This window comes from Chaetura pelagica, unplaced genomic scaffold (assembly GCF_000747805.2).
Source record: "Chaetura pelagica isolate M959 unplaced genomic scaffold, ChaPel_1.0 scaffold405, whole genome shotgun sequence".
In the NCBI taxonomy this organism is placed as follows: Eukaryota; Metazoa; Chordata; class Aves; order Apodiformes; family Apodidae; genus Chaetura; species Chaetura pelagica.
Genome location: NW_009953489.1, coordinates 6,447,527 through 6,470,887, shown reverse-complemented (window position 1 = coordinate 6,470,887; position 23,361 = coordinate 6,447,527). Strand labels below are relative to the sequence as shown.

At 42.4% G+C, this 23,361-nt stretch overlaps 2 protein-coding genes across 2 annotated transcripts in view; one reads left to right on the top strand and one right to left on the bottom strand.

Annotated features, from left to right (window-relative positions):
* Positions 1-387: 387 nt before the first annotated feature.
* On the top strand, positions 388-18,109 carry PKN3 (protein kinase N3). The gene is made up of 22 exons (XM_009999004.1): positions 388-453; positions 2,928-3,210; positions 3,699-3,847; positions 5,321-5,450; positions 5,564-5,715; positions 6,081-6,276; positions 6,578-6,766; positions 7,017-7,126; positions 7,614-7,757; positions 8,772-8,847; positions 9,688-9,874; positions 10,113-10,224; positions 11,065-11,141; positions 12,630-12,696; positions 13,288-13,379; positions 14,116-14,292; positions 14,382-14,444; positions 14,997-15,073; positions 15,637-15,779; positions 16,237-16,344; positions 16,930-17,010; positions 17,719-18,109. Exons 1-22 carry the CDS (start codon positions 388-390, stop codon positions 17,929-17,931), a joined length of 2,892 nt encoding a protein of 963 aa, XP_009997306.1. The 3' UTR covers positions 17,932-18,109.
* Positions 18,110-21,201: 3,092 nt separating this feature from the next.
* ZDHHC12 (zinc finger, DHHC-type containing 12) overlaps positions 21,202-23,361 on the bottom strand; it is a gene marked incomplete at its 5' end in the record, with an annotated part of 3,573 nt that continues 1,413 nt past the window's right edge. Inside the window, 2 exons of the mRNA XM_009999003.1 lie at positions 21,202-21,511; positions 22,098-22,264. Coding sequence (XP_009997305.1) covers positions 21,202-21,511; positions 22,098-22,264 — 477 coding nt within the window. The remainder of the gene's footprint in view (positions 21,512-22,097; positions 22,265-23,361) is intronic.

Genomic DNA, 23,361 nt, shown 5'->3' with positions numbered 1-23,361 from the left:
CCCCCACCTCGGCATCGATTGGGTGTGGGAGGCCGGGTAGCCTCAGTGCTGGGGAGAACATTCGTTTCTGGAATAAACTGTGGGAGAGATGCCCTGCCCTCTTTTCCTTGAGGCGTTTCAAGCCTCATCTGAGAAAGGAGAGATAGAGCGGCACAAAGAGCTGCCGGCACAGCGGCCGGGCCGGGCTCTGCCCACCTCGGGGGGCTCCCCCAGAGCTGGTTCCAGGCAGGGCTGTGGTTGCCTTTTTCCAAAGCTGGCGGTGGACTTTTCTCACAAAGCGTGCGTGTGGTTGGTGTGTGTCTGTGGGACGCAGGCCTCATCCCTCCAGCACGGAGCTGCTGCAAAAGATGTGATTTCAAGGGCCCACGCGTGTGGTCGGCAGAGGGGATGGGCCTCCCCCCTCCTCGTCGTTGGTTCATTAAGTCAGATTGTGAATCGGTTTCTGTGCCGGTGGTGAGGCTGTAAGGACAAGGTCTGCCCTGGGCTTTGTGCAGGTGAAGCTCGTTGCCGGGCTGGGCATAACGGAGGGGATGGGATCTCCCTGGGCTGCAATCCAAAGGACCGAGCACAACTTTGATACTGCTGGAATTCTTCTAGTTAGGAAGCAGTCTAGACACTTTGGTACAACAGGAGTCTAGCGGAAGCCCTGGGTGAGTTCTGGCAGCCCCGCTGCGAGTACTTAAAGCCAGCTGATTGCAGCTAGTGTGGGTATTTCTCTGCAACATATTTTAGGATGGTGTTGGAGACATACCCTGAAGGACTGACCTTCCCTGGGAACTCAAGAGCAGCTGCAGCAGGGATGTGGCAGTATCCCAACACCCCACTGAAATTCCGGAGTCAGAATGCAAAATGGATCAACCCAAATGCAAATTCAGCTTTCCCATCCTCCTCAGGAATAGGATATTTTATCTGCCTGGTGCAAATAACATCAATGTGCTCTCTGAACCATAGAGGGGAAGAAGGATCCAGTAAAATACATCATTGCCTACGTTCTAAATATATATATAAAAGTAAGCAGGGTGCATTAACTGGTAGTCAGACAAGCTTTTGACAGAGAGTGATGTGGAGGAAAATTGACTTGAGTACTGCCCAGACTATGCCTGTTCTGTGAATCAATACCCAGGTTTCCATATTTAGCACCCTTAATTAGTATTACTCTTGCACCAGCACTCATTCCATTGCCCTGGGTGGATCCAGGAGGTGGATTGCTTGCAGCCATTTGCTTAGTTTGGATAGAACACAAATCTGTGTGCTTTTTCCACTTAAATGAGAACCGCAACCAGCAAACTCCTTTTAGTCTCTTGCTACAGACTGGATAAAGAGCTTTCTGATTTTCCAACTTACAGCCTTGGTAAAGGTTGCCTGTGACTCAGGAACTCCGTGATTCAAGTTCTTCCTCACAAAACTTTGGATGTTTTTCAAAGCTCTGGCTTAGTTCCTGGCTTTACTAATTGGGCGAGAACTTCCTGGAATCAGGATGTTAATCTGAACCTTTTTGTTTTGTTACCAGTTTGAAAAATCTCCTGTTTTGGCTATTGTGCATCTGTTGCAAACCCAACTTGGTCTTAGGCCAACTTTTAAACAGGCTTTTTCCCCCCTTCTTTAATTGTTTTGCTATTAGACTGACACTGTAGCAAAAACTGATGGAGGGTGTTTGGTGGTGTCTTTGAAGTGCAGAACAAAAGATACCAACATGATTGAATTTATTTATTTTTTTTCTGTATGAGTGGCATAGTCTTGGGATGCCCAGCATGCTCCTAAAGTGCAGTAATGTATGTGGGTAACACCAAACCACTGTGGTTTATTCTTGGAAATCTGGTCAGCTGATGAAAGAGTGTGAAAGCAAGTCAGGGTTCCTGAGTTCTGTCTTTAGTCACTGGTGTGCTGTGGGGTGTTACGTTGGTTAGTGTGGTGGAGTTTGACTGAACAACTGTTTCTTTTGCATTTAAAGAGGGGATGATGAGTCATGAACGTTAGGTTATGAATTTGTTAATTGCTCTGGATGCCTTAAAGCCACTCTTTGTTTTGAAAAGAGTAAACTCTTGCTTGGGTCTGTTTGTTATGGTGTTAGGAAGCATCTTCATGGATAAAGTTTTCATGGCACCTGGGTCTAGTGCTTATCTGATGAGTGAGATACACTTGTGCTGATATATCTATACTGTGGATGTCCAGAGCCTGTAAACAGAGCATCCCTGTCCAGAGCTGCTGCTGAGGCATATAGCACTAGAACAAGTAGCATTGAAAATGATGTAAAACAAAGCCCAGAATAAGTTTGAATGCTACGGTGCAACTCCAAATAATTAATGTTTTAAAGTAGCCTTAAGGCCTGTAAATCATAAGGAGACTAGAAATTGAGACAACAGGTTGCTTCCCTTTTAAAATACAGCAAAGAATTCAGCTTGCTCTTTTGCTTGCTCGTTGGTAGAAAGAACTGTATGTTTTACATTTTTCTTTGGGGGTGAGAGCTGAGAGTTGCTGAGTGCTTGTGACATTCTTTAAAAGCTCTAACTGGTTGTGTCCTTGATCAGTCAGCATCAAGACAGATGCAGATAAAAATCTGTATCATCATACTAATAAAAGTTGATGTTGATCAGAACAAGGGCAAATATTGACTGCGCTTTGAAACTTGAAGAACAAAGATGAGTGTAGATAAATAACAAGGAGACAAGTAAGGTGAAGATTTTTCTGCGTTATGATTTAAAACCAAATTAAGGCTTATCAAGATCAAAGTTGTGTTCTGTGCTCTGCAATTTAAGTGTAGACCTGGTCTTCTTGAAAATTGGGTGAAAAAGTTGGCTTCAGAATTTGTGTGAACCAGTTTCTAAATGAATGAAGGAGTAGAATCTTATGAGGGTTTTGCTATATCATAAAAATGGTTGAACTGTGTTACCTCTGAAGTCCTTTTGCCCCACACTGCTTGCTTGCAGGGCAGCTGTCTCCTGCATCTGGGCAATGCTGTGAACTTGATGGATCCAAGCTTCCAGCAAAAACTGGAGGGTGAGAAGGAATTACTTCGCCGTGCTATCCAGAAAGAACTGAAGATTAAAGAGGGAGCAGAAAACCTGCGCAAAGCCACAACAGACAGAAAGAATCTTGTTCATATAGAGCATGTGCTGAAATCTTCCAACCGAAAGCTGGAGCAGCTGCATTGGGAACTTCAGGAGCTTAATGCAAGGATTGTAATAACAGACAAAGAGGAGAGGAAGACAGGTAGGTCTTGGGTCATGACTGACAGGTAAATTTAGTATAGTACTTCAGTATTTATGGATATTGAATTGCTATGTTTTTCTGTTGAGGACTCACAAGCAATGGGAGTTTCTTCTGTTGGTATTTAGTTGATTAAATGATCTGTGCAGTAGAAAGTTGAGAATAGGACTGTAAAAAAGGGAACACAAGAGCAGTGCAGGGAGAAGACCAGTGATGAGTGCTGGGCATGGTCAATAGAGTTTCTGGGCAGTTGAACATCCAAGTAGCTTTCAGGATAAGTAAGTATAAAATTGAGAGAGTGCTTGTCAGGACAGGTTAATGGATAAACTAAGAAATATTTACAGATATGAGCTTTGTTTGAAGCAGTTTTTGCAGTCAGTTTTGTAGACAAGATCTTTTGGTACCTTATTTTGTAGCCTAATCTTCTTTTATAGAGTCACCCATGACACGATAAAAGATGCCTAATGGTATTGATTGTATTGTTTGTGCAGATGGATCTGTATCTCCAGATCCTTGTCTCTGGGAAAGGAACCCAGATCCCATGGCAAGAAAGGTTGAAGCTCTGAAAAAGCAGCTGCATGTTGAAATGAAAGTGAAACAAGGAGCTGAGAACATGATACAAATGTATTCAACATCCAAGGTAAGGAGGAATAAGGAACCATTTGGGAACGTGTATTCCTGGATCAAAATTTGCATTTAAAGTCTTTACACAAAAACTCTCTGGTAATTGATGTGTGAAAGAAATTAATTTGCAAAGCTTCCTTGACTGAATCCTAGCTCTGCATTTTGGTGCTCAGCGGGGTGACAGCATGTCATGTTACTGCACAGGAAAGCCAGTGCATTAGACTTGCATGTTTCAGATTTCACGAGTTTAGCAGGAAATCAGCAAGGAATGGGATGATGCTTATTTAATTTTCAAGAACTTAAGCCAATCTACAATTACTGAATGTTAGGAAAAGGCTTTTCTGAAAGTGTAGGTTATTCCACTTTGGCCCATGATGTGGTTGCCCCTGCCTTTTTCTGAAGCATCTGGGGATCACTGCTAGAGCAGAGTTATTGGGCTGGACAGGCAGGCACAGTCTGGCAGTTTTGATCCTTTTAGCAATTCTTACATGGCAGATGCTGATTGTGTTTCTGCTCTTGAATGTTGCTTAGTGATACTACTTAGTGATAGAGTTGGGAATCACTTTGTTTTAACTTAGCCATGTAAGTCCTTCTGTAGCCTCAGTGGGAAGTACCTACAGAATAGCTTGTGTTCCCATTCTCTAATGGCCCTTTGGAGAGATCCACCTCTCCCTACCAGCTACTGCCTCTACATTACTTCTTCAGTCTAGATGCTTAGCTTAGCTGGCTGAATGTCAACAGGGAGTTGTTAATGCATCTGACCTCGGTGCTCATAGACACTCTAGACTGGAGGCAGATTTGAGCAAAGTATCCCATAGGAGGTGGCATTGTAGAAGTGCTGTCTCTAGAAGAAACTGTTGCAAGCCTGGGCAGGTAGTGAGGGCAGCATAAGAGGTCCAGTCACTGGCTTGAGGAAAGGAAGTTTAAAAAGTGTTGGTATTGTACACTGAGTTGACATGATGTTTTGATATCACAAGGTTGTTTAGGATAGAGCACAGCATGTGATGTCTCTTTATGAAAAAAATTCAGGTTTACTGGTTTCATATTCAACCCACTTTTTGAGTTTAACATAATTGTATTTAAAAGTCAAGGAATAATTAAAAAAAAAAAAATAAATCCAAGCTTGTTATGAAGCTTAATTCAGTAAGACCAGCAATGTGGAGCATTGTGATATTTTGATTTGCTCAAAACCTCTGTTCACAAAACACTGTAGGCACAGTCAACCAGTGAGCCGTAAGTCTCAGTGACTGCAAGGTTTAGTATTAACTGGTGTCCTTGATCTCTCTTTTCCCTCTACAAATGGAGATAGTGATCTCAAAGTCCTTGATCCTCAGCCATGTCTCTTTTACATACCTTCTTGTGTATCCCATTACAGGGTCATTTATGACCCTTCCTACAGGTACCATCTCACCCTCGGATATGAGCACATCATGGTAATCCATTTTTAATGAGCATGGTTCTCTCTCTGCATATGTTTTCTTCTTGGCAGGAGCGGAAGCTGCTGGCTACAGCTCAGCAGATGCTTCAGGACAGCAAGACAAAGATTGAAATAATCCGCATGCACATTGTGAAAGTATCTCAGGAAGCAGGAGGGATGGAAGATACAGTGGATCCAGCAGGTGAGATGTTTTATATAACTGTTACAGCCCAGAGCAGATGTGTCCAAAGCCCCCAGATCCAGAGTGCCCAGTCAATTTTCATCCTCATCACATTTTGTTTCCAACATGGCTAGTGAGGGTGGGGGGCACCATCAGTGCCTCGGAGCTGCGAATCGAGGAGCTGAGACACCACCTGCGCATTGAAGCTGCTGTGGCTGAGGGGGCAAAAAATGTGCTGAAGATCCTAGGAGGGAGTCGGGTGCAGGATCGCAAGTTTTTGGCTGAGGTGAGCACTTATTCAGGCCTTCCTGAGAGGGTTGTTTCATGCCTCAGCATTAGTGACTTAGCATGAATGAGTAGAATTCACAGAGTTATTAATTTGGGAAGTTCCAGCCTCTATGTGAGGACAGACTGATTTGGGATCACTTACTTCTAGGGGTATCATTCCTTGCTTAGTGAGATTTCTCAGGAACATCAGAGGGTGACACTGATGGGGTGGTCAGGATCTATGGGAAATTATTTCATCTTGTTCCTTTATTAATAAGATATTCTCTGGTCTTTTTTTGAAGCTTACTCTGGTAGTTCATAAAGGATTAATGCTATCTGGACTGAAAATTTCTGCCTGCTTTCTCTTCTAATTCCTGTCAATAGGCTCAGGGTCGTTTGCAAGAGTCCTCTCAGAAGATCGACCTGCTGCGCTTGTCCTTGGAACGTCAGCTTAGTGAGCTTTCTCCTGACCACCCAAAAAGAGCACTCATCAAACAGGAGCTAGTAAATACTTCCTCCCTGGGAGCTCAGCATGGCAACATCCAACCCACTTCAGTCATCAAACCTACAGCCCTTACAGGTACATAAATCTTGCATGGCATGTTGTTGTGAGGAGGACAGAGGGAAAAATGAGTTGCATTTCTTCTCGTTTTTGTAATACCTCTTCTTATATGGACATTGGATTTTCCAGGAACCAGACTTATTTCTTCTAGGCCAGCCAGAGCTTTCTGGATTTGCAGTCTATTTCTCTGGGCTAGATTTGAGCTATTAACCGAGAAATGTTGAATCTGAGAAATTCTTGGACCTCCGTGAGCACCAGCTGACTGGAATCACTTCATCTTTTACATAATAATGTTCTTTACTCTCCTAAAATTCCTCAGGAACATTGGAAGTGAGACTGATGGGGTGTCAGGATCTATTGGAAAACGTTCCAGGACGTTCCCGGATGACTAGTTCTTCTCCCATCTCTGGAAGCCCAAGTGATCTGAGGTCTCTTTCTCGAGCACGAGTTGGCCTGGGTATCCATGGCCGTGGTGCTGCGGGGAAGTTGCGGAATGAAGAGCCTTGTAGTGAGTATGGGGATCCCTGTTGAATTGTGAGTGGCATGTTGGGACTGTGGGAGCTTCTCATCTGGGTACTAGGCTGTATTATTTCATTATAAGAAATCTGCTTTCTGCATAACAGAGAGAGAAGGAATTGTATTATACTTGATCCTCCTAGTACTCTCCTGGAAATTACATTTGATTGGGCTATTTACCTTCAGCATGAAGGATTTTACTCGGTAAAATATTTTCATCTGTGTTTTCTCCTTTTGTCCAGATGAGGTCCTTGCTGTGCTCAAAGTGGACAATAAAGTGGTTGGGCAAACAAACTGGGGACCAGTTAATAACCAGGCGTGGGACCAGAGCTTTGTCATTGAGCTGGACCGGGTAAGTCTGCCCCAGCTTCCCTGTGTTGTATTTGTTTTTCCATTTCACCTTGCCTGACTTGCTCGTTTAGCTGCCATTCTACTCAATTCAGCTGGGTAGTGCTGCTGTCCCCGGGTCCTTTTCTGTGCCAGTTATCTTGGTCTTCCCCTGGAGGCAGTGCAGCGCTGGCAGAGATTCAGCCTGAGCATCTGTTGTCCTTTTCTCCTTATCTGAGCAGTTTTATTTCATCTTACCAGCAAAGTGGCTCTCACAGGGGTTTCTGAAATGGGGAGCTGAGACAGTCATCTCCAGGAGGGTCTGTAGCTGAGGAGATCTGAAAACACCAGAGAAAGAGGGAACAGGAGGATTTCAGGGTTTCTTATGCACACTGTTTAGTTCACCACATCTTTGCAACAGCTTGTGTGTGCTATTTCCAGAGCACGGGGCAGCATGTAACTCTTCTGGTTTTATTTTTATTTTCTCCCCCATCACTCACCCATCCCAACAGTCTCGTGAGCTGGAAATTGCAATTTATTGGAGAGACTGGAGAGAATTGTGTGCAGTGAAGTTCTTACGTTTGGATGATTTCCTTGATAACGAACGTCACGGGATGTGCCTCTCGCTCGAACCACAAGGAATGCTTTTTGCAGAGGTACAAATGTCAACTTTGTTTCTTTTTCAGAGAAAACTGCCCTGAAAGCAGTTGTTCAACCCAGGATACCAAGAAATGGGAGGAGCTATAATCTAGGAGGGTTACATTAACATCACAAATAAGAATAATGAGCAGCACGGTATAATAGATGCACAGATACTGTGGCCTGAAGTGACTCTTCAGCAGCTCCACTATAATTATGTGTGTGTGCTGTGATATGTGTTGGTTTTTATTTGCTTTCACTATGAGTCATTAGTGACACTTGAAACATATGGCTTAATGGTCAGAATTGAATCACAGAGACTGCAGAATCAGAGACATTCCCTCTGGGTATGCTTATTTTATCATCTTTCTGAGGCTAATAAGAGTTGGAAGTACCATCAATAAAGAGATCATCCAGATAATACCTCAGAAACCACAGCACTTTCTCCTGTCTGCTGTGATGAAAGTTCCTGTGATTATCCTTCCAAAAGTGGGATCTTGATTTGGTATACCCAAATTTCCCTCCTGTCCATGCCTTCTTGGGTTTTCTGTGGGTTTGTTTTGTTGGGGCAGAAAGTGAGGGGCTGGTTTTTGGGGGGGTGTTTTTTGGTTGTTGTGTTTGTTTGTGTGTGGAGCTTTATTGGGTTTTTGTTTTCTTTTTTAGTGGGTTTGGTTTTTTTGGTTTTGCTTTACACTTGTGCCACGGACTACTCTTTTTTTAATGCTACAGATGCCTGTGTTCATCATGTTTGCTTTCATTAATTTGATTAGGTTTTTTTGGGTTATAACTGGTCATAATTTGGGGGGTTTTATGCATTTCAGGTGGCAGAAAATTCCAGCATCTAAACCCATGGTTGAAGTAATGAGTGTTTAGAGGGTGAAACTAGAATAATGCAATTTTCTGTGGGAGTGACTCCTGACTTACCCAACAGATATAAATGAAGAACTTGATGAGAGAGCAGGCATGTGTGAAAGTTTATGTTCACAGTGTAAATGAAGTATCCTGACAAATGCCCTTTGCTTCTCTGACAGGTGATGTTCTCTAACCCTGTCATTGAGAGGAAGCCAAAACTGCAGCGGCAGAAACGCATTTTCCCCAAACAGAAAGGTGAGCTGCTGGAGAGCTGACTGGTCACTCTCTGTGTGTAGGTGAGGGCAGGGCTTTGCACAGGCAAGCTGGCATGCACTCTTATCCTACTACATTTGTCAGACATTAAAATGCTTGCTAATTACTGCAAGTAGGTCAGCTTTATTAGAATATGAAAGTTTGTTCAGCCACAAAAACTGCAAGCAGCCTGGCTGCAGCATAGTGTGTAATATTGTGATATTGTTGTGGTGTTCCTGTTCACAATTAGCATTGTTAGGGAGATGTAATTACTAGTTATTTAACAGACTTCTGAAGAAGATCCAGAGTTGAAACTGTACTAATTTAACCAGCAGTGTTGTTACTGTTGAACACATATTGGAAGGCTTTCCAGAAAACTCTGAATTGTAGAAGACTGTGGCATAAATAGGCTCCTGATTGTCAAGTCTTTAGAGCTGGCATCTCAAATTAATAGTTTAGGGAAGTAGTAAAAATAATGAAAACATCCCAAGTGTTTTATTCTTTTGAGGATGTTTTTGGGAAACCTTCTTAACAAGCTGCATGATTAAAAATGTAGTGTTGAAAGAGAAGAAAACCTGACTTAGGATAAAATAAATTTGTAGTGGTTTGTGCAGTTTCTACTTGAGGATTGTTATGATATTACGTGGAGCAGAACATACATGAAATGGTAGATTTGTATCATTATAGTTATGAAACTCTCTTCCCTGAAAAAAAGCTCATACTCCTTATGGTGGGCTACCTTTTTGAGTAACCCATGAATGTTTGGCTGAAAATGATAACAGTACATGAGATTGTCATTTGGGTGTTGTAATTGCACTGATGCTTTGACTTTGACTCCTGCAGGGAAAGAATTTCTCCGAGCTCCTCAAATGAACATAAATGTTGCTGCGTGGGGTCGCCTGATGATGAGTTTCCTCCCTCCATGTAGTTCCCTCAGCACTCTGAGCCCCCCACTTCATGATCCCATCCAAACAGACTTCTCTCCAGTTCCCCCACAAAGTCATGTTTATTCCATGTCCAAACTGAATGGGTAGGTCATGTTTGGAGTGTTGGAATGTAACTCCAACCACCACCAACTTAATGTCCCCTTTTCTTTTCATCCCTTTAGGGGAACATTTGTCTTGGTGACACTTCACAGATTTGTGGTTTGAATCACAAGTCCTGTTGTCCAGTGTGTTAGACTGAGCTAAACTTTGCTTGTATAGGAAAGGTGTCTGTTTATAGTGTCCTGCCCTAAGGAAATCTTCAATTTTCTTTTACAAATGCAGTGACTTTCCTGTGGCTAAGCTTACATTTGCTGATGAAGCTCCACCTAAGCCTCCTCGCCTTTTCCTGATGGCCAGCTCCAAAGAATCAACACCATCTCCTGCAGATTCTCCGGTAATCATCTGGGCTAACAGGGAAATTCTCTTGGTTGGTTGGTATTTATTCTTCCAAGGCCTCTTTCTTCTTGTTTGTTTGTTGCTGGAGAAATTAACTACACTTTAGGCAGGTGGTGCCTCCTTAGCTGCCTGATCTCCAGGGATTCAGAATGCAGTGAGCTATTTTTGGCATGGAGTTTTTATACAAGTGTTGCACCTCTTTTTTTTATGTCTTATTTTTCTTTCTTTTTTCTTTTAATTAAGAGTTGCTCTTCTTGCAGAAGTAAAATGGGAGGTAGATCTGCATGGGATGTTCAGAGCAAGAGTACAGAACAGATGACTGCACAGGGAGTGCAGGGAAGGAGGGTCAGCAGGCTTTTAGGACCAGATGAAGTTCTTTGTCATTAAAGAAACCGGGCAAAACTAAGTAGAGCTCTACTTTTCTGAAGGAAAATGGTTTTGAGTAGTGTAATGCCTAATAAGCTGTGTTCTACTGCATCTTACCCTTTCTCATTTGGCTTTGTTAATAAAGGAAACTGCATTCTTTGATCATTGTGACTCTGAAACATGAGGTGCCTTTTTTTCTGTAAAGAAAATGTTTTATCCTAGACTTCAAAAGTGCTTATTTTTAAAGGGCTTGACCCTGTCAAAATAACATTTTACATGGGACTAGTCTTGTGTGACCATGGACAATCTGTCTTCATGCTGCTTCCCTTCAAGCAGAGGGAACAACCCACTGTAAGAAATTTTCTGTGATTATGCTTGTTGGTCATGACAGAGGAGAAAACTTGGATGTGGGTGTTCAGGTCTGACTTGGTGATTCCAGAGGATGACACACTAATTTTCTTTCTCTTCCTAGTGTCTGAAGAGGCTGCACGTGGAGGAGAAATCTTGCAGCCCTGTTACAAGGGAATTTCCAGTCCCAGCATCTCCAAGGTAACCAGGCAGCATGGGCTGTCTTGGGTCACGAACTAAAGAGATGCTGAGCAGCAGTTTCTGAGCATGCAGTCTATAATTCTGCTCAAGCTGTGCTTGGGTTTCTCAGGAGCAGACTCCCAGTGCTGAATGCAAACAATGCCATGAAAAGTTCACTCTGAAATTTACTTGTGCAAATGTCTGCTGCTGCTTATCTGCTTAGCTCAGTACTTAGGCTGTGGATAGACTCTGTGCTACAATGTAATAGAGGCTTTGGTAGAAGGTAGAGTCACTTAACTGTCTTTAGGTGCTTCCTTGTGTTTGACTTCTGTGGTGTAGCATGTTTAGATGTGTCTGCATTCTAAGTAATAAATTTCAGAAACACTTTTGGCATCCCTCACACTCTGCTGTTTCTATTGATAATGTAAGATACACTGTCTTTCATTACATAGGGAGGCATAAAACAGTAAGCTGTTAATAGTCAAGGGCAGTTATATATGCATCATTTGTATGTAACAAGGATACACAGCAATAAATGTACCAAAAACATGACAAGTAAAAAAACACCTACTATTGTTGAACAAATGCTGACTAAAAATGCAGAAACAGCAAAATCTATCTAACCTGATCTTGCAGTTCAGATCATATAATTCTGTTCATAATTTCATCATCACTTTGGAGGGATCCCATCTTCAAAACCAAGTAGTCAGGATACAGTCAGGTACCTACCTGCCTTCTCTCTGAGAAGAGAGTTGAGTCCTTCATTGAGCCCTTCAGCCCTTCATTTCACTTACTGGAGGACAGTGGAGTGTCTGCTGCTTCTTAAATATGATCTTGAACTAAAGCATTTAGGGTATGGGTTAATTTTATTAATTTTTTAAAAATTCTTTTCAAGCAATTCTGCAGCCTGAGTTTCCTTGGTAACACCTTGTGGCTGACAAAACATTCTGTAGCATCTCTTTATTCAGCTACTTTTTTTTCCAGCAGTGTTGTGTCTGTTGTCTCCCCGTGTTTAATTTCTAATTCCTGTACGAGAACTACTCTTCTTATGCCCCTGTCTTACTAGCACTTGATGTATCTATGTTCATGTCTGATTAACACAGCTGCTGTTGAGCCTGCTGAAAGGAGGCAAAATTGAATTTTAGTACCACAAGGGCAGGGGTGGAGGGGAACTAATCCTGTTAGGGAAAGTAACAGAGAGAGCAAGCCTTGGGGAGTCAGAATTGTTGCTCCTGTTTCCAGTACAGGTGGAAGTCAGACTGGGAACTGAGGGAACTGCCACTAGAAGCAGTTTCCTCACCTTATGTTTACCTGCCCCTTCCTCAGGGGCAGGACATCAGCAGCAAGCCTGTTTTCAGGATCTCTGCTTAGTGGAGGAGTGGTAGACACAGGTGTTTGCTTCCCTTTTTATTACACAGAGCTTCTTCCCCTGCCACAAACACTATTTTGTTCTATGTTTATGCATCTTTCGGATATTGACTCAGCAAATTCTTCTTTGTTTGTCTGCAGGAAAAGGACAGTTCAGCTTGAGGATTTTCACTGCATTGCTATGTTGGGACGTGGCCACTTTGGGAAGGTAGTAGGGAAGTGTGCACTTTGTGGGGGGCAGTGGGACTGTGGTCATGAGGATGGGCCTCTGCCTCACAGCCTGAACAGAAACCTTGCAGTACAGAAGAGATTTGTTGCAGTGCAGATACAGCAAACAAACCCAACCACACGAGCAGCTGGTAACTGTTGTTAACAGCCAAAACTCCTGAAGATTTGTGGCTCCGAAGCCTGGTAAAAAAACATCCTGGGAGTGCTAAGTCATGTCATAAAGCACACCATTACCATTCCTTTCATCATATTGGTGATCCCTAATGGAATAGCTCGGTTCCCAAAACCTGTATACATAGTTTCTTGCTATGAGAGCTCAGAGGTGCTTGTAAAGCTCTGGGCCAGCTGTGATACTGCTGTTTGTGAGCAGAATAAGTCACACTGACATCCTTCTGGACTGCTGCAGCACAAGGAACCAAAAAAATGTGCTCCATTTCTGGAGTTCCTTGAGCTTGGTTTTGAGAACGGCTGCCTGGAGTGGATGGAAATAGTTTGTGTCAATGGGAGTCAAAGTAATTCAATAAGGAAATGACAGGTTTGTTTAAAGTTCAGCTTTTCTGTTGTGTTTCAGGTTCTGCTGGCCCAGTACAAGGCAACTGGGAAGCTGTATGCTATCAAAGCCTTGAAGAAAAAAGATATTATTAGGAGAGATGAAATTGATAGGTGAGTTTTGTGTAGAGATTATACAATTGCCAGAGGCTACATTAACACACCTGTAATCAAATGTTGGTAGGTATGATGTGGTGATATGGTCTGGTCATGGTACTAGTAAGGTTAAGTGTGACCTAAAGTCTTGGGTAACTAAGGGAAATAAGGAAGCTTATAACCATGCTAAAACCCAAGAAAACTTATAACGCTCTAAAACTCAAGGTTTGGAAGTATCATAGAATCATAGAATCTTAGGGGCTGGAAGGGACCTCGAAAGATCATCCAGTCCAACCCCCCTGCCAGAGCAGGGTCACCTAGAATACATCACACAGGAACGCATCCAGGTGGGTTTTGAATGTCTCCAGTGAAGGAGACTCCACAACCTCCCTGGGCAGTCTGTTCCAGTGCTCTGTCACTCTTACAGTAAAAATTTTTTTTTGGATATTCACCTTGAACCTCCTATGCTCCAATTTACACCCATTACCCCTTGTCCTATCACTGGTCATCACTGAGAAAAGCCTAACTCCGTCCCCCTGACACTCACCCCTTACATATTTGTAAACATTAATGAGGTCACCCCTCAGTCTCCTTTTCTCCAAGCTGAAGTATGTAAGATAAATATTGCATTAGCACTCACTTTTTATTTCTCTGACTTAAGATGGAAACATCATCTTCTTCATCCCATCTTTCTCAAAACAGGCTTTTCTGCCAAGTTTTAACATTGACCATTTTGTTCTTTGAATCCCAACAGCTTGAACTGCGAGAAGCGAATTTTTGAAGTGGTCAATTCTTCTGGTCATCCATTCCTTGTCAACATGTTTGCATGTTTCCAGACACCTCATCATGCTTGTTTTGTGATGGAATATACTCCAGGAGGTGATCTGATGATGCACATACATGAAGATGTCTTCCCAGAGCATGTGGCACGGTGAGTTAGAAGGAATCCAGTTTCCAGGCACTGCAAAGGTTTAACTTGATTCTCACGTGTATTTCCTGGTAACTGTTTCTCTCTTTTAGGTTTTACACGGCCTGCGTAGTCCTGGGGCTCCAGTTTTTGCATGAGAAGAAAATTATTTATAGGTAAAATGCAGCAAAGAATCAACTATAAGACAGTACAGCAACTTGAAGTTTGGTTTCTCCTACGTGTCTGGAACTCTCTATCTTGCTGGGGTTTCTGATCTTTCTGTCTGTCTTTGTTTTCCCCATCGCCTGTTTCTATCAGCTTGTCCATCCTGCTCACAGTAAAGAAAGTCATCTAGCAGCTACTCATCTGACATGTTGCAGGTGATTAATACTCTCTGACATGTCAATACATTCTGGGGGGCACCTGTAAGTCACTGCTTTCTTTTTTTACTGTGATAGTCAAGGAAATTTTCCTGCTGTTGTGGGATGCTCTTTTCCAGATGAATAAGCCCCACCCAGGCTTTGTGAGCCTTTCATGAAGAGGAAATACCAATAAATTAAATAGGGGAATCTTGCAAATAATACAAACAATAAACAAATTGTAGACTGTATTCAATTTAGAATTTATTCTCTTTATTGACATCTGGCTTCTGCCTCTTGCAAAAAAAGGTGTTGGATAGGAATTCTGAGATTTCATCCACTATTTTCTTTCCTTTCTTTTGCCTGCAGGGACCTGAAATTGGACAATCTCCTTTTAGATGTTGAAGGATTTGTCAAGATTGCAGATTTTGGATTATGTAAGGAAGGTGAGTGACTTTGGTGAAGCTGAACCAGTTTAGGATCCAGGCATTGGTAATGTGTTACAAATATGGGTACTGAGTGGTTGTGTGTAACTTGTATTCATCCCCACTTTAAAAATAAAACCCAAATGAAAACAAAACCAAATATCCCCAACAAACCAAAACCTAAAAAAAACCCCACCTGTCTGTCCATGGTGATCTTGGAAAGAGTACTTAGTGCTCTAAGCTTCAGGAAACTTAAGGAGTTTACAGTGTGCTTGTTTGTTTAAAGGAGCCAGAATATAGGGCACTACAAAATATGTACTTGAGTAAGTGAGCAATGAAATCTCCAGGAATTTTCCTTGTTTTGCTCTTTATGTAAGTATTGCCTGTATATTTCTGCTTTGGAATTTTTAGAGCCTTCAGGTTTCATGCTTCCTTCTTGGCATTTAGAAGCATTGATGAGAGCCCCAGCCCAATTAACAACCCTGGATTATCAAGGAATAATCTGTGGCTTTCAGAAGGCGAGGCTGCATGTGCTCCATTTAGTAACAAGTGCTGGATTTTACAGAAGTGTTCTTTTCCTACAGGAATAGGTTTTGGAGACCGCACAAACACCTTCTGTGGCACCCCTGAGTTTCTGGCTCCAGAGGTCCTGACAGACATCTCCTACACTCGGGCAGTGGACTGGTGGGGACTGGGTGTACTCATTTATGAGATGCTTGTTGGTGAGGTAAGGCCACCAACCTTTATCTGAGAGGATCTCCCTAAGCAGTCTTGGGGAGACTATTACCCAACCACCTGAGATAAAAATATTACTGAATGCAGCCAACTAGTTTTGTACTTTAATTACATTTTTCTCATTCACAGTGTTTGCCAATTAATCCATACAAGTCCCTTCTGTTCTCATCCCTATTTAATAGTGAGGAATGGAGAGGTTCAGGGGAGGTCTGGACTAGACATTAGGAAGAACTTCTTCACTGAAAGGGTTTTCAGACATTGGAACATGCTACCCAGAGTGGTTGAGTCACCATTCCTCGATGTGTTTAAAAGTCATCTAGATGTGGTGCTTGGGGATATGGCTCAGGGTTAATGGTTGGACTCAATGATCTTGAAGGACTTTTCCAGCCTAAGTGATTCTGTAATTCTGTGGGTGCTTTGTGGATGAAATAATAACATCCCAATTACAGTCACCATTCCCTGGAGATGACGAGGAAGAAGTCTTTGATAGCATCGTCAACGATGAAGTCCGGTATCCACGATTCCTTTCAGCTGAGGCACTTTCTATAATCCGTAAGGTAATGGGCTTGAGGGGTCTCTGGGAACCTGAGGAATTTGGATTTACTGTGCAAGTGGATCCAGAGGGACTCTGTTAGGACCAGATACCATTTGTGTGTGTAATCTGGAGCTGCCTACACAGACTAAGGAAACATTTAAATTTAAACATTTAAAATGTACACATATTTTTCCTCTCTTTACATAAACGCTGTCCTTCTAAGGATGACTAAGCAGGCTGCTTACTGAGGTCTGCTGATGCTAAGTCTGAAATGAAGAAGGGTTGCTTCAAGGGCAGGAATGTCAAAGTCATTCAGTGGAGATGGCTGGATTCAGTGTTTGAATATAACCCAGTAGTCACAGGAGCACAATTAAGATGAGACACTTCATGCAGTTAATTTATAGCTGGTATCTTATTGATGCTGACAAGTTGTTTACAAGGAACTTGGTCTCAGCTATTACCAGCAGATTATGACCTTGCTGCAAAGTGAGAATGAGAAAATCCTGAGAGGTCAGTCCATCTCCTTCCTTTTATTTTTCTGTCTGGAACATTGTTTTTTGTCCATCCTTGTTCCAGTTGTTTAATTTTGAACTAATATTTCCTGTAGCTTCTTCGGAAATGTCCAGAGCGTAGACTGGGAGCAGGGGAAAAAGATGCAGGAGAGATTAAAATCCAGCCCTTTTTTAAGGTAGGACCTCGTGTTATCCCTCCCCCTCATCTCTTGTGTTTGACCTGAGTGTGATTTGCTCTCTGCTGGTGTTTAGGAATATTTCTGTGAGATCTTAGCGGCAGCTTCTGTTGCACTTTTCAGAAATGTGTGTTTGAATTCATGTTTGACATTATATCCCCCAAGGGCTGCTTCTATGTACAAATACACCTACCTTTTGAGCCATCAACAAATACCCCTTTTTAAATCAAACTTCAGCAATCAAAGATGCTGTCCAGTGATGGCAGTAACTGCCAGTCAGTCTATTTGATGGCATCTGCATTTGCAGGATAAACATGAATCCTAAGAGAAATTCAGGTTAAAGACATATTTGCTTTGGGTCAAGGGTGTAGGTCTGTTCCAGGCAAAGGTGTTACCTTTCCTCCTTGTCGTTATCCATCTTTCAGTAGTTGTTAGCCTTGTAGTCCTCCCTAAATAGTTTGAGCTGTAGCCTTGTTTCTTGGTGTTCTAAAGAACTGCCCTAGACTATGTGGAGTGTGTCCTACCTGGCCTGTGCCAGCTGTGCTCTTTGGTTTGGGGGTTGTTTGCATTTTCAACTCTCTTTTTTTTTAATTAATAGAAATAAGACACGTTGCAAATTATCTGGGAGGCTGCAATCCTCCCTCTTACTTTCACGTTTCATAAATAATCTTAATGTCACTCTGTCCTGTTTGCTTCCTTCTCTTACAGGAAATTGACTGGCATGCCTTGTTTGCCAGGACTCTGAAGCCCCCTTTTGTGCCCAGGATCAGAGATCCCACTGATGTCAGCAACTTTGATGAAGAGTTTACATCACAAAAGCCAATCGTTACTCCTCCTGAGGAGGCTGCTCTCCTAACCCGTAAGGAGCAGACTGTCTTCAAGGACTTTGACTTTGTCTCCAGACACCTTTTAGATGTTTGATTCCTGTGCTATAAGAAACATGAACAGATTGTTACCACCCTGAGAAAGTGTAGCAAGGACTTGGCACAGGCAATGGAAAAATCAACAGAATTCTTAGAGCTGGTAGTGCTGATGACCCCAGGAACTGAGTGGCCCTGCAACCTTATTTAACCTACTGTGATTTTTTTCAGCCTCATTTATTGGAGGGCTACTTGATGCCAATTATCTTTAAGGAGTAAGCAGTGTTTGACTGGATGTATCTTCTCCTGTCATTGACTATAGATGGAAATTTGGAATTTAAGCTGGACCTAATTTAATGAAATCAAGTAATCTCTGCAACCCAGGCTATTCCTTGCAAAAAAATTAAGTAGCACAGCTTTTTAAAGTTGCATAGTAGCAAGGGGAATGGCCACTTCTCACCTATTTTCTAGAAAAAGAAATGCAGCATTTCCTCTTTGTAATGATTTTATGCCCATTCTCACTCATCTATGCTGGAGAAGGGGTGGATTTTAACACAACCAAGATAATCATGTTTGGGTTTGATAATGATCCAAGTGATGTATCTTAAGGAAAATTGAGTCTCTTTCTACTTCTTTGAGGCTGCTAAATCTTAGCTGTTGTTTTTAATTATATAAAAAACCCACAGCTCTGCACATGCTATTTTTTTTTTATTTAATAAAGATACCTTTTCTTATAATGGAATTTCAGCTTTTCATCTGCTTGGTGTTAGCTGAATGTTTCAGATGAGGGCTAAACATATTCTGCTCCACAGGCAGGATTCTATTTTTCTCTGTAAATGTCAATAGCAATATTTTCTTCCTTCCTTCTCACTCAAGTTGTCTGTGTGCACATTGGATGGTGTCATCAGCTGGCACATATAAATGATTGCAGTCAAGTTGTCTCTCCACAGGTTTGATCAATGTCTATATCCTGTGTCATTTGGGGGATGACTAAATGATGACAGTGTTAGAAAATCAGTTATTTTAAAGGTGATTTCATTTTACATATCTTGTAATTGTACTTCATAAGATAAATCTCCTCTTAAATTCATCATGTTTGCTTGTTGAGTAAAAAAGGAAGTGTATCTAGTCTTCATGTCTATCATGTAGACACACATAGCTGCTACTCTACAGAGGTAGACAGAAGTTAAACTAATGCAATTGTGCTATATCTGGACATAAGGTGTGGGTACAGCTAATGAGTCATCATTATTAAATCAAGGCTGGTCTAAATGCTTCAGAATTCAGAGTGGCAAGAGTTATGCTTGTGCAAACCAGAAATGATCACACTGAACCTCTATTTCCTATTTTCAGAGCCAGGTGTAACTGCTTCTGAAAATTCCTGCATACAAATGCCCCTTCAGCCTTCTGCTCTGCCTTGCAGTGTAATGGCTCATTTAAAGCAGGATGCAGGTTTTCCTCACCCTTGCTGGAACAGGAATGGTTGGCTTGCTGTGGGCCCCTGCAGTGTGACTGGTGACTTTTCTTAAGGTCAAGGCCTCTGTAAAGTGGATTGTTAGCAGAGGTGAAACCTCAACTTGGTCTCAGAGAGAGAGGAATAAAGAACCATAAAAGGCATATTTAATATTTTAATGTGTAGTTCATAGTAAAAACACTGTCAATTACCATCCCAGTGCATTTTAAAAAAATAATTACCAGACAGAAGAAAACTGTAGCACCTGCTGACCATTTTTGACTAATGCCTCAAGAAGCAGGAATTGCTGTGAGGCAGATGAGCCCGACTTCAGCAGGTGCCACAGTGACACAAACAAACTGCAGAATCCTTTCTGTTTGGTACCACCAGTATTATGAAAACAACTCCTAGTGTTCTGTTATCCCTCTGATAGGAGTTTCTACCCTGAACCAGCCAGACTGGACACAGATTAAAAACTCTGGAATTGGTGAAGAAAGGGATCCTTCTGCTGTTTTTAAACTGCTTTTGGACTCTACTGCTGTATTAGTGACTTACACTGTCCTTTCATGAGTGCTCATCCAATTTAAACCCTGAGTGCATCCTACCAGCTTGCCAGATGTGCTCTTGAGCTGGTGTTAATTCCTGAGCCAAGGCAGTTAAGGCACAAAATAATTTTAACTGAGGTGTGGTGCTGCTTTTGGGGGGGACAGGGGGTTAAACAGAAAAGGGTCAGGTCTAAAATTCACTCTGCAGCCTTTCCTGCCTTTAAAGCTAATTTAGGTCACCCCAAACTTCCTTTTAGTTTCTTGTGGAAACTTGAAGTGCGACCTTTTGTTGCCATGGAAAACAGGTAAGCTTGCTGCTATCCTGAAAGCTGTCAGCACCCTCCAGGGAAACAAATAGGACCTAGAACCTTCTCTCTGCATTGAAACTTTGTATTCTTTAATAAAATTTTCCTACAACGTTGAGGTAGTAGTGTTAGCAACAGTGTCACTTGAGCGAGGCAAGAAGTACCCACCTCTGCTATGGGTTCTTTCCCCACAAGCTACATGAAAGGCCTGAGCGTGACGTTATCCTCAGAAATAGTTCAGCAGGCAAATATCACTTTTCTGTCCAAAGAAAAATGGATGGTTTTGCAGACTTCATTCAAAACAGCCTCTGAACTGTTAACAGGATGATAAACTTAAAGAAAAAACTGTTAGGAAGCTGGTCAGGGCCTCACAAAGTAGTGGCTAATTATCTCAAAAGCTGGATTTGGTGCCTTACAGCTGCTTCTTATCCACATGAACACTATTAAGCCTCCAATCTTTCTGCAAAGCATTATGTTGGGGCATGTGGTCAAAATGAAATTTGCTTTTGACTGTCCAAATATTTACTCAAATATTTCTATTATGTGCCAAACATGACTGACAAAAGGTGCTGTGGTTCTCACAGGAGAACTATGTTGAAGAAAGGCCACAGGAATTATATTGATTCTGGCTGTAATAGCTGTTCTTCCCTAGCAGTAAAAGGAGAGGGAAACTTTGGGGAAGAGAGGTGAACATAGATGCTCACACTTCTCTTGCATCCTTTCTGGAGAGATGTGGACGCAGTTAGCAAAAGAAACTACATTTAGAGAGATACTTTTGCTCAGTCCAGAAATCAGGTCTGCTGGCATTCCCAGAACCAGTGTCTCCCCTTTAACAGTGCTATTCATATATAAAAAACAACCCTGACCATCCTTGAAATGTAATTTGCAGGATGAACAGGTATGGAACACGTTGTATAGTTCATGAAGTACTGAAGTTCCATGCAAGAGAACAGCAGCAGTTGCATTAGCACAGCTTTACCCAGCCCCTGCAGCTGTGTTGGCACTCCACCAGGTAGGTACTACTGACACTAGACAAGCTCGTTGTCCCTGTGGTAATAGATTTTCTCCCATACAGTGAGGTGGGAGGAACAGAAGAATCTCCAGAGGTTGAGGATGACCCCTTGGTCAAAGGGATTCTCCAACTTGGAGTGTCGCAGGTAGGAGATGCGATGGTGGGACATGAATTCCCAGGTGGTGGTGTTGCAGGAGATCAGATAGAGGTGTGAAAGCAGCAGCAGCAGGACAACAGTGCTGAATATGACTATCAGGAGGAAGGAGATGAGGAGGAAGATGTTGTGTTGCAGCCAGTCCCATGACTGTTCAAAGGAGAGGCCTGACCTTTCAATTCAAAGAGAAACAAACAGTTACAGATGCAGAACAAGCTGCATAAGCCAAGCAAGCTTGATGGCACATTGAAGTTTTACTCATAACTAGTCAAATTCTAGTAATTATGTACTACAGAGAGTTAATACACTATCAACTTTTAGGAGACTGCACCAGTGGTGACTTAGATTCTAAGGATCTTAAAAGATGCTGGTTCCCGTGACAGCTGAGAGAGACAATCCCTTTCAGTGAACTCTGAGCAGGAGTACAGCTGGAACCCCACTGGAGCTCCCAGCACTTTGCTTTGTAAACAAAGATCATGTTCCAGCAACTGAAACAAAATTAGCTTTTTTCACTGCAGTTCATTCTGTTAATTTAAGCTGAAAACAAAGATGAACAACCTAACTATGAGGTTCTGCTCCACTACTAATCAGCTCTGTTGTCCCTCAGCAGATTAGGGGGCTCAGAAGAGCTGATCTTCAGGACGCAAAAGAGGGTGAAGAAACAAAGCCAACCCAGTCACTGCCACGTCCAGTGGAGCTCTAGGGGAATCAAAACTGCCAGCAACCCCACAGGTCGAAGTGCCACCTCCAAGCCTTACCAGGCGACGTGACCTCCCCACAGCAGAACCACAAGCTGCACACTCAGGTAGACTATGAAGAGGGGATGATTCTTCTCCCCCACACAGTTCTCAATCCAGGGGCAGTGGTGGTCGTAGCGCCGCACGCAGTGCTGGCACAGCTGGCAGTGCTTGGCTCGCATCGGTTGCTGCAGACCAAGAAACAGAACAAAAAAACCACAAGCAATAGGCCACTTGTTCAACTCCCTGTTTGGTAGAGGAGAAGATAATGCAAAACTGTCCTCCTGCACAGCAGTGCTGTCCCAAAAGCACTTCCATTTTGAGGTAACAGCACAACATAAATGCTGCTAGGACGACTGAAGGGGATCACGATTCCCTTGGTGAAGACCCAAAATAAGTGGGATTCAAATTAAATTACTCTCCTCCACTAATTCTATCTTTACATTTTCTTTATTGTCTACCTGTGTATAGGAAGTCCAGTGTGCAAAGGAGGGAGATAGAGCCAGTTTTTTTCCATTCAGGAAAGCACGAGTGTTGAGGTCAAAAGCTAGGACCACAGCTACTGCAGGAAGTGTGCAGGGATGGGATATCTTCACAGGACTGCACAGAGGAGAGAAGTGTCTCTACTTGTGTGTGAACACAAGGCACTTGCACAGGAAAACAGCTGAAGTGCCAGGAATAGAGAAGATGAAAGATCTGGCTGAGGAAAGCAGTACAGGTGTGCTTCCTAGGATTTGTTCCCCGAAGCATAGAGATGCTTTGCCAGCTTTTCCTCTTGCAGGAGGCTGACTGCTGGTAGATACTCTTCAGGAATTTATGGAAACTGAGATAATGCTGGATTTTATTAAACTGATAAGGATCACTCTGAAAACAGGCATTTCTAGGCTTTAGGCAAACTGTTTTAAGAGCTAGTTTAATTGCTCTAATTTTCCCCCCATCTTTTACAACTCAGGCTAATTTTTATTGGTTTTAGGCTCCAAACAAGCTCACAGCTACTGGCAGTTCTTAAAGATCATGCTCAACTGCTATTCTGACTCTCTATCAAGATACCTTAAAAATAACCTTTTCTGGCAATACTGTAAGGTCTGAATGACATGGCAGTAAGAATGTAGGAAACAATTTTCCCACTGCAAAAGATCCTTGTTTCTCTGAGCCAGTGGGGGGCTTGTTTCAGCCTTGAAAAAATAGCACACATGCCATCGTCCATCACTAGTAACACCTCTAGTTACACAATTCATTTGGAGCACTTTTCAATTCAGGACTGTACCTGAATTCCATTTGCTAG

What these genes read in the sequence shown, in the direction of transcription:
- PKN3 (XM_009999004.1), top strand. Translation starts at nt 388, where the DNA reads ATGGGCCTCCCCCCTCCTCGTCGTTGGTTCATTAAGTCAGATTGTGAA. An exon ending in AAGGAATGCTTTTTGCAGAG is followed by an intron (nt 7,758 to 8,771) that starts GTACAAATGTCA and finishes CTTCTCTGACAG; the next exon opens with GTGATGTTCTCTAACCCTGT. An exon ending in ATGAGATGCTTGTTGGTGAG is followed by an intron (nt 15,780 to 16,236) that starts GTAAGGCCACCA and finishes TCCCAATTACAG; the next exon opens with TCACCATTCCCTGGAGATGA.